This window comes from Plectrocnemia conspersa, unplaced genomic scaffold (assembly GCF_051122295.1).
Source record: "Plectrocnemia conspersa isolate PC_06_02 unplaced genomic scaffold, ASM5112229v1 ptg000002l, whole genome shotgun sequence".
NCBI classification, from domain to species: domain Eukaryota; kingdom Metazoa; phylum Arthropoda; class Insecta; order Trichoptera; family Polycentropodidae; genus Plectrocnemia; species Plectrocnemia conspersa.
The window spans coordinates 4893670-4908855 of record NW_028277166.1 but is presented as its reverse complement, the minus strand read 5'-3'; the positions used below and the strand labels follow the sequence as shown (position 1 = coordinate 4908855).

General features: G+C 31.3%; 1 protein-coding gene and 1 long non-coding RNA gene across 2 annotated transcripts; one reads left to right on the top strand and one right to left on the bottom strand.

Annotated features, from left to right (window-relative positions):
• Positions 1–2464: 2464 nt before the first annotated feature.
• LOC148237418 (uncharacterized) lies at positions 2465–2817 on the top strand. Its single transcript, XR_015812696.1, has 2 exons — positions 2465–2581; positions 2649–2817. It is a non-coding gene; the product is annotated as an uncharacterized LOC148237418 (long non-coding RNA).
• Positions 2818–5285: 2468 nt separating this feature from the next.
• LOC148237417 (uncharacterized) lies at positions 5286–13879 on the bottom strand. Its single transcript, XM_088205803.1, has 3 exons — positions 13788–13879; positions 6086–11255; positions 5286–6003 (listed from the first exon to the last, which is right to left on the bottom strand). Exon 2 carries the CDS (start codon positions 11234–11236, stop codon positions 6089–6091), a length of 5148 nt encoding a protein of 1715 aa, XP_088061929.1. The 5' UTR covers positions 11237–11255; positions 13788–13879; the 3' UTR covers positions 5286–6003; positions 6086–6088.
• Between the last annotated feature and the right edge of the window lie 1307 nt (positions 13880–15186).

Here is a 15186-nt window from a genome sequence, read left to right as displayed (position 1 = left end):
TTTAAACGTGACCTCCCGCCACGTTGTATCCATCCAGTTTATATTAATAATTAAATTTCTCGAGTTCCGTTTGTATTTATAGTATATTCTTACATCTGAATATTAAACTTAGTTTTAATAATTATTCGAATTTGACACCTTTGTATATTTAAAAATGAGCTTTAGGCAAAAAATGAAAGGATGTAATTTTAAAGTAGCGCTACGTTCATTCCATCCAGTAATTAATAGGAACTTTATTTATTAAGTTCCGTTCATATAATTAACAGGGTATTTCTCGAATATTCTTACATATGAATACTGCATTTAGTTTTGAAACATAGATTAAAAAAATGAGCTTAAGGCCAAAAAAATTACATGACGTCATTGTAAAGTAGTGCTGTTTTTTATGCGAAAAATATTCAACACGTATTTTACGCGCTCGCGAATTTATTATACACACAAACGCGTACGTAGTAAAAATAGGGTTACCAACATTGATGTCTATTTTGAAAAAAATAATTTTGATACTGAAAGGGGAAAAGGGAAATGAAATCATAAATTATCGATATACACATATACGTATGTATATTTGAGAATACGTCAATGTTAATACGATTTTAATTTTATAATATCATGTTTTTAAAATATTTTACAATTGTATTAGTAATTTACATTGGTATAATACACTTACATTTTTCACATTTTTTTATTTAAAAATATAAAGCAATTGGAATTAAAAGTAAAATATATTTGACAATCAAACAATCGCCTTTGTTCGGAATTTTCGTTGTGTGGAATTTTTGTGTACGCGATTTTTGTTTGCGCAATAATCCGCTCACCAAATTGATTAACTCCACTTTTGTTTTTGAAAATAATTTATAATTCCATTTTTTATATGCATATACAATAAAAATCTCACATGTACAAAGCATTCAATAATCATAAAAAAGCATCGTAAGAAAAGAATATTTTTGAAATTTATAGGGAGCTCACAAATTTTTGTTTCACCATTTTATTAAAAATAACTAATTTTTTTATGGATCTTGTAGCGCCCACCCTCCAGAAGGGGCGCTATGGTGGCGGAAGCCAGGAAACGGTGAGGCGTGGATGCTCCAACGTTGTAACCACTGGTTAATGAACTATATTTATTTTAATTGCTCCATATTTATACTAAATATTTAATACGATACACGTGTATTAATGATAATTACTTATTAATGAGCAACGCGTGTAAAATATTAATTACATATGATTTAATTAATTTGTAACACGTGTTTACGAAAATTGATTCGTTGTTGCTAGGTGAATTTATTTTTAATAAAAAATAATATACAGTAAACTTGTTGGTTGTACCATATCTACAAATATATCATATGGGGACATAAAAATATACCATACTAAGGCTCATACATTTTTAAATGAAAATTTCTTTTCATAATATTTAATTTGCTGATAAAGCTAGCTGCCCGTAAATTTATTTTCTCATTAAAGGTTGAGAATATTCTTATTGGCAAATATTTAATGTAGGCGAAACGAAATTGTATTGAAAGATATAATTCCTGTAATTGGCAAAGGAATCAGTTGCCTCTGGACGTATACCATCGAAAAATCATTAGCCCTATTACAGTCCATTAAAATGCATACAATTCTTTATTCAATGATTACAATGTAGCAAAAGTTAAAACTGCTCCTTGGTGGGAACTTTAATTGAAGCCAGTTCTATTTATCGAGCAATAAATAATAAAGCGTTAGAAGGGAAATTCATAAGCATATGATATTTTATAAAAATTGGTTCAAACATATTTTTTTTCATACACATAGAAATACAAAAACTAGACCAGAGACCAGAGAGACATACCATTTTCATAACTGCAATGCTCTGCGAGTTTTACGCATTCAACACCGCCGACCGATACTGACACCTGCATTTTTATTGTATTATATATTGGTGTAAATTATATATTTGTGTGCAATAAACTTAAAACAAAATAGCTCTTTCGGCTTTTAACTAGCTGAATAAGTGACACCACTGAATAATTAGCAGGGAAGGAAACTAACTATTAAAGATTTTTAGAAAAAACATAATATATGCAATAAATAATATTGATGATTAGTATTTGAAACTTATATTTTTATTTCAGCTGTGCAAAATAACTTCCAAAAAGACTTGACTAATCTACAAGAAATAAATGTATGAGCTTTCATGCATCTCAAGTACGAAGGACAATTAATAAAGACATATAATACAATAGTAACACAACCCCAAAGAAATTTATTAAAACATCTTCAGGCGAGTGTTGGCAACCCTAACTAAAAATATCTTGTGACGACACGCTAACAAGTTTCTCAAGCTGTATAAATAAAATATCATTATCTGAACAGGACGTTGTCAAAAATATTAAATAAGTTGATAAAGCTGTTTTAAGATGTATATTGATATAAACTACAATTTAGTTTTTTTCCATTAATTTGAACTGTCAAAATTGTTTGTTTTAATTTGGCCATAAAGCACTTGAAATTGTCATATCCGTCGATGGACGCAAATATTTATTGTTGTCGCCAAGATCAGAGTAGACAACGTGGCAGATTGTAGCGTTTTGAGGTTATGCGACTTTGATGACGTGTCTCGCATTAATTTTTTACAATATCTATAAATTATTTTTTCGCAGTTTTGTACGCAAGTCCCACCTACCGATTAGAAACCATGACCTACCCTACTGGCGAGTCATGAACATTGTATAAGAATAAGTGGTTTCGACGAGATTGTTACAATGGACGAGTTTCTGGCCGCGCTCCAGCGAACATACCTCGGGAGAAGGGCACTCCGTTTGTACCCCACCATCGAAACGGCTATTTCGATCTAGAGAGCTGGCAGCACGGCGTAAACAACTCTGCGGTCGCCAACCTTTTCCGTGCCCGGACATTGTTTTTTTATTCCAAATTGCGCCGAGGTCATATCGACGATGCTTCCTCTTCAACTTGTTATTTCCGCTTTATAGTCCCTAGCAAAATAAATATATTTTTTTGTTGACAAACAAGTGAATAACATGTATACAGTATCTATTTTAAACAGTCTCGTAAGCGCACGTAAACATTGTACAACACTTGATCTTTACGTGCTCTTCATTTCTGCCATGGATTGGTCGGTTGCTCTGAGGGGTGGTATTGGTTTATTGATCTCGAGGTAGGTTGTCGAGATTATTATCTTATCGCCCTTTTCACTATTGTTATATGTATGTATGTTTTATTTAGTATAATCTTTGCCTTGCTCTACATCAGTGGTATTAAACTCATACATGAAGATGGGCCGCAAAATTAATTTTAAGAGTATGCAGGCGTAAACAAAAAAATATGCAAAAATTGTAGCGAGCAAAATTGTATTTTACCTTTTTTAATAATAAAAAATATGAGAATTAAGTTTTTCCAAACAATTTAATATTAAAAAAAAACAATACATTCAAATTTACATTTTATTTTACATCAGAGAAACGTGTAATATGTTTCTTGATATATTTTGGATGTAGGCAAATTAATTTAATTACAATTTTGTAGTTGATTTTTCTCAATTTCCAGTTTCAATTTTAATGAATCATTGTTTTGGTAATCTAATAACTACATAATAATCAGATAATAAGTAACCGCTCGGTGGAAATCGACATATTGCAAAAATGTATGGGGGCTTTTCACAAAGTTACGGCATAAATTTGCAAGTCAACGTATTTCCAATATTTCAAAGAGGTTTTTATCTTGATCTTCGTAATATGAAAAATGTCAAGTAGCAACCAGTGTAATTGACAATTTCTCTACGATTCTGGTATAAATAATCGAAGTAGATCAATCCGTTTTGCTCCTTCAATTATAATATATTATTATTATATACATACACTCATATAATTTACTGCAAATTTAAAAAAATATATTAAATATTTTTTAAATTCTTTCATTTATAAATTATTTTAATAAAATCAACTTTTGCTTTATATTAGCAAGTGGGCCGCATTCTAAGGCCTTACGGGCAGCGTGCTTGACATCACTGCTCTACATATATTTTTTAATTTTACTCATTTCTTAAATTTATATTGTCTTATTTATTTAAAAAATATTTGTTCTAATTAATCCGTGTTATATTAGGCTGTCCCCCGGTGTCCGCTATAACGCATTTTTTCCCGAGTTGAAGTTGAGTTGAGTTAAAGTTGAATATAAAAAACATTGTTTTTTTACATTTATTTGAGATATAACTATATGTACTTGAAATTTGTTCTAAAAATAGTTATTATATATCAATTAGATTCGCTATCTTGTTTAAAAATGGTGAATTGTAATTTCATTATTTTTTTTTTAGAAAAAGCAAAAAAATAAAAAAGTTTAAAATATAAATTAAAACATATATATTTAAAACAGTAATTAATATAGGCACATAAGGGTTTGTAGAGGATCGTACATAATTAAACAAAGATGTTTTACAAACAAAAACATAAGATAAATTATCACAAACGCATTCCCTTTGGTCTACGCAAATAAAACTTATTACAACTTAGTGTACTGGGGTCGGAAAAACAGTGCATATATTCTTATTTAACGAATAAAATTGTTATTCGCTATAATTTGTAAGGCCATCGGAATGCAACCACAATGGTTTCGCTGATAAAGGATCACCCGGAATATACTCATGCCTCATTAGAGGCGGTGGATATTATAGATAGCGCTTGACAATACTGCTATTGGTCTAAGTAATCCTGTAACAAGATGAAACATATTGACATTTACTCACTTGAAAGATCAGGGGTTCAGATATCAGGAGCGCCAAAGGCAGATCAGAAATCACTCCCACGCATTCGACACAGCCGCCCGATACTGGCACTCTTTATTGTTATATCGATTAAATAATAATTGTACAATAAAACTATGTATCAAACAGCTTCTTCAGCGTCTAACCAGCCGAATAAGGCCATTCAACATATTTTTTTTTTATTAAAAAGGTATTTTAGAAAATCATATAATTATTAATTTGCTTTTTTTTCTTAAATTAATATTTTAACAATGCTACTAAAAATAGTTTCAACATTAAAGATTTTTATGTTTCAGAGAAGTTTATGATAAAAAGCGAAAATCAGGATAAAGGACAACAGAAAAATAAAACACCGATTAAAATAATAATTTAGAATTAGAAATAACTATGTCAGAATCAGATTAAATATACTAAGTGTAGAGCTGTATATATTACTTTTATTAAAAATACATTAGGAAATGGCTTTAAAAAACGAAGAAGTCTGAAGTTCTGAAGAAACTTTGGAATAAAAAGCGTATTTAACAAAAATTACATTATAGAAATACATGTACCATATATTTTATTTACAATTTCAAAAATATTACATTATAGGAATAAGAAAAACATGTATAAAAAAACATTTTTAGTACAGTATCATTTTCTAGTCTAATAATACAATATTAAAGACACACATAATAGTTTTATTGTATTTATTATCATTTTACTTAATGATATTTATTTAAAGGTTAACATAACATATATAATTTGGCTGCTATCAATAATGAAAACGAACAATTATATTCGATATACTTAGTTTACAAAACAATATTTAATTTCAATCGATATCTTTTATTAAAATAATAACAAGCTGCTGACGACTTAAAACAAAATCTTCCTTATTATAATATAATATTAAAAATTATATGGTATTCTTTGGAATTTTTAAGTCAGTACTTTTATATATTACAATTAAGTTTTAAAAATTTTAGTCTTTACTTCTTTAAACTTAAAATATATTTTGGTAACATATTTTAAAATACTTAAAAATACTATAGAATGAATGGACATAGAAAGAGAAACATGCATCTAACATTGATTACAGTATGTATATATAACATCAAAGGTTTGCTAACACTGATAATTATTTATGTTGAGTAACCAAAGAACGAACGTGTATGTATATTTGGCTTCCATATTCAAGTTTCACCTCCTCTGCGACGTTGTTGTGTTTATTATAAAATCAGGAACACAAAATACTGTTGAATTAAACATTTGCTAATAGATTAAAAACATATATTATACAATTATTTAAGGATAAAATGAAAACAAAAATCTTACCAGTTAATTTAAATGTAAAAGATGATCCTTTTTGGAAAACTCTTCGATGACTTTGTCGTGGAATACTTTGGTTCCTTTCAGATTTTCCAGAAGCGATTTTTCGTACGATAGGATCGCTAGAGACGGATCTTTTTCAAGTGCAGAATTGTAACTTGTACGTTTTTTATCATCTGGTCGCATAATTGGCATCGTGTAAACGAATTCAATGAATTTCCACAATTCAGGCAGCACTTCTTTAATGTCTGCTAGAGATTTGATTAGTTCTACTGTTGTTTTTAAAGTTTGGTAATTTTGACAAGAGTAAACGTACTCCAATTCGGCTTTTAACTTTGCCAAGTCGAAGATTTCTGGGTATATGAAATCTAAGTACTGAAACAAATCATCTGGAAATGTTGTTTGGTGTTTGTCAAACAGTTTCACGTCAAGTAGAGCTACAAATTTAATTTTACCCAGCTCTGAAAAACGCACGTTAATTATGTTCTTCAACGCATCTATAATAGCAATGTACTTTTTATTATATGACTCTTTCAATTGATATGTGTCTAAACATCTTTTCTTGAGTTTATGTTCATCGTCATAGTCTTCATTAATTTGTTCCCATAAATAATGGAATTGTAATTTCGCTGCGTTTAAATACGCTATTAACGTGTTTATTTTTTGTAAGCTGCAATTTACATCAAATGGCTTATATTTCAAATGTTCAGACAAATCCACAGTTTCATTGAATACATTAACAAAAAGTTTCAGATGGAAGTTGAACTTCAAGCCCTTAAGCAAAGACTTAAGTCCTACTGCACCAAAAACAGTATCCACGTCCCACTCCTCAGAATGATCAATAATTTCATCTAATACGTTCAATATGTCTAATTTATAATCGTCTATCACTGATAATATTTTACTACTGTATTGTAATTGTATTTGATCAGCTGAAGAAATGCGCTTCTGTATTTGTAAGTTAAGAGCTGCAATGCGCTTTGTAGACTTGCAAAAGTACGAACAGATCGACTTTAACGATTGGAAGAAGAAGCCGCATCCTTCTACACTTCTGAGTGATTGCGATATGAGTAAATTTAGCTTGTGATCATAGTGTTGAATTAATGTGGCAGAAGGAAATGTCTTCTGTAAGTTTTTATGGATTCCATCGATGAGAGAAGCACCGTCGTGCGATTGAGCTATTAATTTTTTACCACAGTCTAATTCTGCTATTTTTTCTTCTATGAATTTCAGAAGATTTTTGTCCAAGCTCACGTTTTTGAATCCAACTAATCTTTCTCGCATATCCAAATTTTTATCTAAATAGCGAATGAATAGCGATAAGTACGATCTACGACTAGTTGATTCTTCTACCACGATGGAAACGAACGTTGACTCGACTATCTCAGATCGAATCTCTTCTAGTATCACTTTAACGATAGCGTTGACAAGTTCGTCTTGTATATCTCTCAGAACGTCTTCGTGGATTTTTGTATTAGCTAGATGGTTATTTAATTGGGCGTCCGATTCGCTCATATAGAACAGTAACTCAGGGGGATTGACTTTTATTTGTTCATGATTAGATAGGAAGCAGATGACGTCGATCATTTTAGAAACTATGTATCTATTCGCTTGTACGGTTTTGATGTACTCTTCACTTGGTAAATCTAATTTTTTGTTTAATTCAATATTTTCAATTTTATTTTGACACCTTTTAAAGAGAACTTGAGCGTTTATATGAAGAATAGATAGTTCGTGTTTATAGCAAGATTTTCTTAAATTAGCCAGATTGTCGTATCCAAATTTGTTCCACACGTTCTTATTGTTGCAGAATATTAGACAGGGCCAACAGAACACTTTCTGGAAACGAGAACATCCGCACAACCATTTAATAGATTCGTATAAACGAGGATGAAAATGTCTTACGTATGTTGTTGTCGTTTGACTATTCGGTTGCGCTATTTTAAGATGCGGACGAGGTATATCAGATGCGACTAAGGCTTCTTTTTGTTCTGTGGACAACCCATTACCTGTATTTTTCGTTAACGTCTCAATTATACAATTACACGTGTCTGAAGATTTCGATTCTGATTGTTTTTGCTGATCTATATTGTCATACATACTTAATATATTAACTACAGTCTTCGAGCTTTGATCGATATTCTTAGTTTTTGGAACTTCTTTTACATCTACATCTTCCAGAACTATTTGACCTATTATCGGCGAGTTTTCAAGTTGCCTTTGTGGTTTCAAAAGATTTATATTCCTATAACTATGAAGCGTTTTATTGGCCTTTTGATGTTCCTGAATTATTTCACTGATCGTTGGTGAGTTTTCAGGGTTTTTATTCGGTTTCAAAAGATTTACATTCCTATAACTATGAAGTGTTGTATTGATATTTGGACGTTCTTGAACAATTTCACTTATCGTCGATGAGCTCTCAATTTGATTTTGCGCATTCATAGGAGTTACATTTTTAAAACTATGAAGTGTTATAAGCGAATCTTTACAAATAGGTCCTTGGAATATTTGACTTATTGTGGTCGAGTATTTAATCTGGTTTTGAACTTCCACATGATCGATATTCTTGTAATTATGAAACGGTTGGTTGGTCTTCTTTCGATGCTCTTTGAGAAATGTATTCAACGTGGTTTCAGAATTAGTATGTTCTTTGGATTTTTGGTGAGTTTTGTGCGTTCGCTTAAAATGTTCCAAATCGTTAAAACCAAATTTATTCCATGCGTTAGCAGCAAAAGAAAAAGTCAGACAAGGCCAGCAGTACAGTTTCTTTACATGTTCACAGCCGCAAACCCATGAGTTTTTCTTATACAACTTAAGGAGTAAATCTCTTCTTTTCTGTAATCCCATATTTTCGGGATATATTGGGTTGAAGATAGGTTTAGGTGCTTCACTATAAATTATTAATTTCTTCTGTTCCATAGACATTAAATGAAATTTTTTCCTCACTAGCATCTCAACGAGACACGTTTCCATAGGCACAGCTTCAGAATTAGATTCTTCGGTATACACTGGTATTTGGTTAATTTGTATGTTGGCACTAGCACTATCTTGTTCACCATGAAACATATTAAAATCGCTGGAGTTATTTGAAAGTGGATCCAGCGGTTGGTGCAACGGTGCCATATCCATTGTTACTTCTTGGATGTTTTCAACAGCTATAATATTTTCTTTCATCTCGACGAACCTTTCAAACTCCATGTGAATATCTATATCATCATTCTCATACTCTTGATTTATGTCTGATTGGTCAAAATTGTCTAAATCGCTAAAACCACTTTCAGTGTTCAATATATCTATGTTGGGATCTGGCTGTATTTCAGAAAGATTCGGTTCGGTGTTTAATCGATTGATCGAATATTCTTGTTTGATGAGAGATTCGCAGAAAATGTCTTGGTAATTAGATCGACTTACGGTATCTAACGGATCTTCTATTGTTTCTTGCTCGTTCAAGAACTCAGGTCTAAAACTTACTTGTTCGAAGCTTTGATATTTGTCTATTTCATCATTCGAGCTCTCTTGTTTTACTTGCAGATTGCTAAGATTATCGAAATCGCAAGAGATGTTTTCAGCGTTTAGACTAAGAGTATCGTCGATTTCAAAATCTGTTTTGGCGAAACTTTGAAACTCGATAGATGCATGTATTTGATCACCTAAACATTCTTCTTTTACGTGGGTTGCTCCAAGACTGTACAAATCGTTGGAGCATTCTTCAATATTCTCCGATTTTTTAATCTCCTTTTGATTTTCTTGTGATTCTTCGAAACTTTTAAAGTCATCTAAGAGGCTGTCTTTACCAATGCTAGAGCATTCTTGTTGCATGTCAAATTTGACGAAACTGTCAGAATCATCAGAATCGCTTTCAATATCTTGTGCATCTTCCGTAGCCTCTTGATTATTGAGATCGTCACTTGAAGATTCTGACTCACTTTCGGCATCTTCATCGCTGTTTCTAACACTTTTTAGTAACTTCTTATATTTGGCTTGTGAACTTATGTGTTCAAGTGTATCTTGGTGCCTTTTATGCGACGCGTTAAAGGTGTCTAAGTTAGTGAAACCAAATCTACCCCAGTTATTCAAGGAGTTGGAGAACATGAGACAGGGCCAGCAGAACAGTTTTGACAAATACGAGCAGCCGCACAACCAAGGGGTGCTATCGTAGAGGTCCATAAGAAACGCATTTTTTCGTTTACTAGGTTGCATTTTATCGACAACGTTGAAATTTGGACGAGGTATATCAACACTGACTATGGATTTCTGCATTTTTGGTGACATCGTGAGAAACGTTTTATTTACCAGCGTTTCAATGATACAATTGCAAGTGTTTTTAATTTCTGCTTCTGGGTCTTCGTTAATGTTAGTTTGAAACTTTTTAAACTCTTTTGATGCGTTTATATGCTCTTTGGATGATTCGTGGACTTTAATAGCTCTGCACATGTTGGCTAAGTTGCTATAGCCATATTGATTCCAATACGTTGAAGTGGGACAGAACAAAAGGCAGGTCCAGCAGAATAGTTTCATCAAATGTTCGCAACCGCACATCCATGGAGCTGAATCATAAAAACGCATGTGGAAATGTCTATCGTAACACTTAGTAGGAGCGGCAATAGGTTGTATTAGTTGTAAGTTTGGTCTGAGTATTTCAGTATTAAATATGGCTACTTTTTGATCGTGCGGCATCGATGTAAACTTTGTCTTTAAAAGATTTTCAATGATGCAATTGCAAACGTTTTCAGAATCGGGATGGCCGAATTGAGTAGGTTTTTTAATTATGACCCGCAAGCTTTCAAGTTTGCTTTGTGAACTTTTATGTTCTGCAGAGTCGTTGTGGATTTTTTTAGCTTTGATAATATTGCCCAAATCATCGTAGCCTAAAGAACTCCACGATGTAGCAGCGTTAGAAAACAGCAGACACGGCCAACAGAAAAGCTTCTGCAAATTAGTGCATCCGCATAACCAATCGACGTTCCCATACATACGCATGTGAAAATGTCTTTGATATCCTTGAGATTTGTCTTCCTGTGTTATTGTCAAATTTGGTTGAAGTAACTCACTGTGGATTGTAATTTCCTTTTGCCATTGTGGCATTTGATTAAAGCTTTTATTCATCAATTCTTCAATGATGCAATTGCACATATTATCCGACGTATCCTCCTCCATCTTCTGATGTTAAATTCACCTGAAATATTAATTTATATTAAGAAGTGCAAAAATATTTACCGTTCAATCGTATTTATATTCAACATATTATATACAATCGTATTGTGAATTATAAAAATATATTCCCCCTCCCCCATCCACTAATTTAGAGAGTAAATATAATAAGCACAGGGTTTTATTTCACATTGTTAAATACATTTTCAAACATGAAAAATATTTATAGTTTTAATAAAAAACCGAAGATATAAAGATATATTTTCTTTACTATGATGTAAAACGAGTATACATGTCATATTATTATGTATAAATATGTCGAATAAAAAGTTAACCACTTTATGCTCAGGTTTTTTAAAGAAAAAAATCAGGTTTTATTATTTTACATTACAATATTTTTACATAATTTAAAAAAAAAACACAATAGTATGGAAAAATGCAAAAAACGTAATATAATATAAAAAGCAATACATTTTGTTTTGATATTTTTTACACGGGCGTGTTTTGTTTGTTTATCATATGTAATATAGAGAAGTCGAAACAGGCGAACGTCACTCGGGTTGGTGCAATTCGGTACATGTGCCGCGCGCTAGTTTATCTCGTTCAAAAGCATGAAGTGGTTAATATTTTAGATATTCATCAGCGATGCACTTTCATATGTATATTTTTTATAAGTAGTAACAAAAAAAAAGAATAAGTTGGAGATTGTTATGATAAATATAATATATATTAGTTATTTTGATTGTCACTATTCATCAAAATCTATGGGTATTTTGCATTGTGAAAAATAAACTTTAGAGAATTATTTAATAGTAAAATTTTAAGCAAAAAATAGTATTTGTTAGTTGCTTACACAGAAGACAGAAAATTGCGATAAAATATTTTTTTGTATACGTATATTATTGATTTATTTAAAAAAAATTAATGCAACAGAATCACTGTCGTAAAATAAAGGCAAAAATAACTGTTGCACTGAAATACAGAAATCCAACAAACTGGCGAATATCTAACGTTTTCCACTTTTCTAAATATATATTTTAAAGGTTGCAAATAAATGTTACAGCTACATATTTTTTTATGAATATATTATATTTCCTATAAGCTGAAGGTTACTTGTTAGTTAGCACGGTGCCACGCTCAAAAACTACTAGTTGTTACTCCCCACTGAGTTTCCCGTGCTGTTCAAACCCAAACATAATTTAATAAAATTAACCATCATACTGTGGGGTTTCTTATTCGTATAATCGCGCAGTAAATAGCATAACCACGATCATTAAATACATAATATAAACAAAGACTGATATTGAACGGACCACCACAATAACCCTCGTAATGTCGAAAAAAAATCGTTAGTATTAGATATTTGTTTTATATTCCAGTGTCATACCATCTCAATTGATTCAAGATTTGCTGAAACATGTGTATTTTAAAATATTTATGTATATTTATAATATAAAGCAGCCATAAGATAAGCAAAACTAATGTTACTTTTAAGAAATTTGCCCTGCGCGGCTAAATATACCATATTTTCTAAAGAAACTGGCAGTTTTTGGGTTGATTAATAAAACATTTACGCTCCTCACAAATTTATCTTGAATTTTAGAAAAAAAAAAAAAAATTTTTTGTTAAAAAAATTGCGCTGCATTATTTATTAGTAAAATTGCATTCAGGTAAAAGTAAATAAAACAAAACATTAAAAAACAGCATATATGTACATATACATGATATGTTTACTAGAAAACATACGTAGATTTTTTTTGGAAATACATACATATGTATATGAAAATTAATAATAATAAAATTGTGCTGCGCGGGCAAAGGAAACGCGTTTTAATAAAAATAAAATGTCATTTCGAGAGTGATTTATACAAAAAGTTAATTAAGCTAGTATTGTTTTTCCTATATTAAATACAAGTTTTTGACAAAATATTCAAAAATCCCGTTTTAACCCTAAATTAAAAAAAATATTCATGGTTCACAATTTTTGTAAAGTTGTGATTATAAACGTTTTGCTCTTCTGACTCAAAAGATTTCCGACCCCTGGACGCCTTTTTGTTAAGTTAAATCAATAAAATTTTACTAATTTTCAAAGAATATTCGCTTAATTTTAAAATCTATATCTCCCAGATGCTGCATAAAAAGAATCAAATATAAATATAATATGCAAATTGTAAATGCACAAACTTATTTAATTTTAGGGAGGGGTAGATATATATCGTAACACAACTAAGTCGTTTTATTTTAAATGAAAAAATTCAATAATAATTCAAATAATTTAAATAAAACGAGTTTGAGCGCGGAGCGTAAAATAATGGGCGCAAAGCGTGAAATGTTGGGTGCCTAGATACGAACGATACTATATCTGCCGAACGCGACATGAGCGCTTCACGCGCCGCAAGCGCTAGCAGTCGACGAGCATATGCGACATGAACGTAGTATCTGCTCCATACATATGCGTTCCAAAACCGGCATATTGGGCAATACTGGCTATTAGGCTAAAATATCAACCATGCTTATGAATAAAAAATAGGCACAGTAGCCTTCTACGAGTACTTACTTCTTATTTGTTGAAAGATACAGAAACTATGTAGGTTATGTCGCCTCCAACGCTGTAAACCGTGACATCCGGCGAACTGGGCGATAATTCTCGTTCGATGAAATGGCAGCGCGCATGTGCGAGAGACGCGGGCGCGTCTCTGCGTCGAAGCTAACCATACACGTTCTATATCGATATTCGGTTAAGAATTATTATGTTTCGTAAATATTCACCGTTGTATTTAAAACAAATATATAATATAACAACATAGCGCGCCACTCGTTAAATATGATTCATCGCCATTCATAGTGAAACGTGTTTACTATTGAAAAAAGTATGTATAGGCGTCCCTCTTTGCCTCCATTTACGTGAGCGAGATAGAGATACATTTTAGTTAGCGGTTTACTTAATTTTTTTGTTTTGTTCGTTTTTATTTTGTTTATCAACTGAAACGTTTTTGAAAGCACGTAACTGAATAATATCATGAGATTATTTTGTTGATACAGCTAAGCATATAATACGATTTTAAAACTATGGTTTGCGATCCGATTATGGCCAAAAATTATTTAAATAAAAAGATAACATCAGCAAGTCAATGAAGCAGCACTTCAAAAATCTAAATCTGAACCCTATTTTTATCAATTTAAATCGTATCTAGGAGATCAGAACTAGTGATTATTATAATTATAATTAGATTAGTTTCTCCTTATTTCTAGTCTCGCGTGATTAATAGATAATATCGAGATAGGTCGTGCATATATATATTATTAGCGCTAAATTTAATTATATATGTATAAAAAAATTAAAAGTGATAACAGTCATAGTATAATCATTATACTCTAGGGCTCAAGAAAATTAAAAAAGAGGATGGTCAGGCGAACTAAAGACGGAGCTAAACGTGATTGGTGATAAATTTCCCTTATATCCCATTCGTCTAAGCTTCATATCGAAGGATAAGCTGATCACAAAGGAACGGAGGCTATAGAGGCTTACCATTTTGACAACTGCGAGGCTCTACGACTCTTTTTATATATATAACTGTGCAATAAACTGTGTAACAAACCGCTTTACCAGCGTCAAACTGGCTGAAAAGACACTACTAGGCCACAAATCCAAAAATATTTAATATAATAAGATGTATTTAATATTTTCATTAAATCTTTTTGATCCAAAATTATCTAGTATCTAAGCCTGACGGTGATTTTTGACTCAATGCATCCATAAGTTCGCGAACTGCGCTCGTAATTTCAAATACGAAATCTTGCCTTTTATTAGTTTTATGAAATCAAAAATATCAGGCATCGTGTTTTGAACATTTTAAAATACTATTATTAATTACACACTGTTTTTATAAAATACATTTATAATATCAGTTGACAAATATTTAAGATAAGATTAATACTATTTAAATTGTATTATT

Excerpts from the sequence above, each read along its gene's own strand:
- LOC148237417 (XM_088205803.1), bottom strand. The coding sequence starts at position 11,236 with ATGGAGGAGGATACGTCGGATAATATGTGCAATTGCATCATTGAAGAA.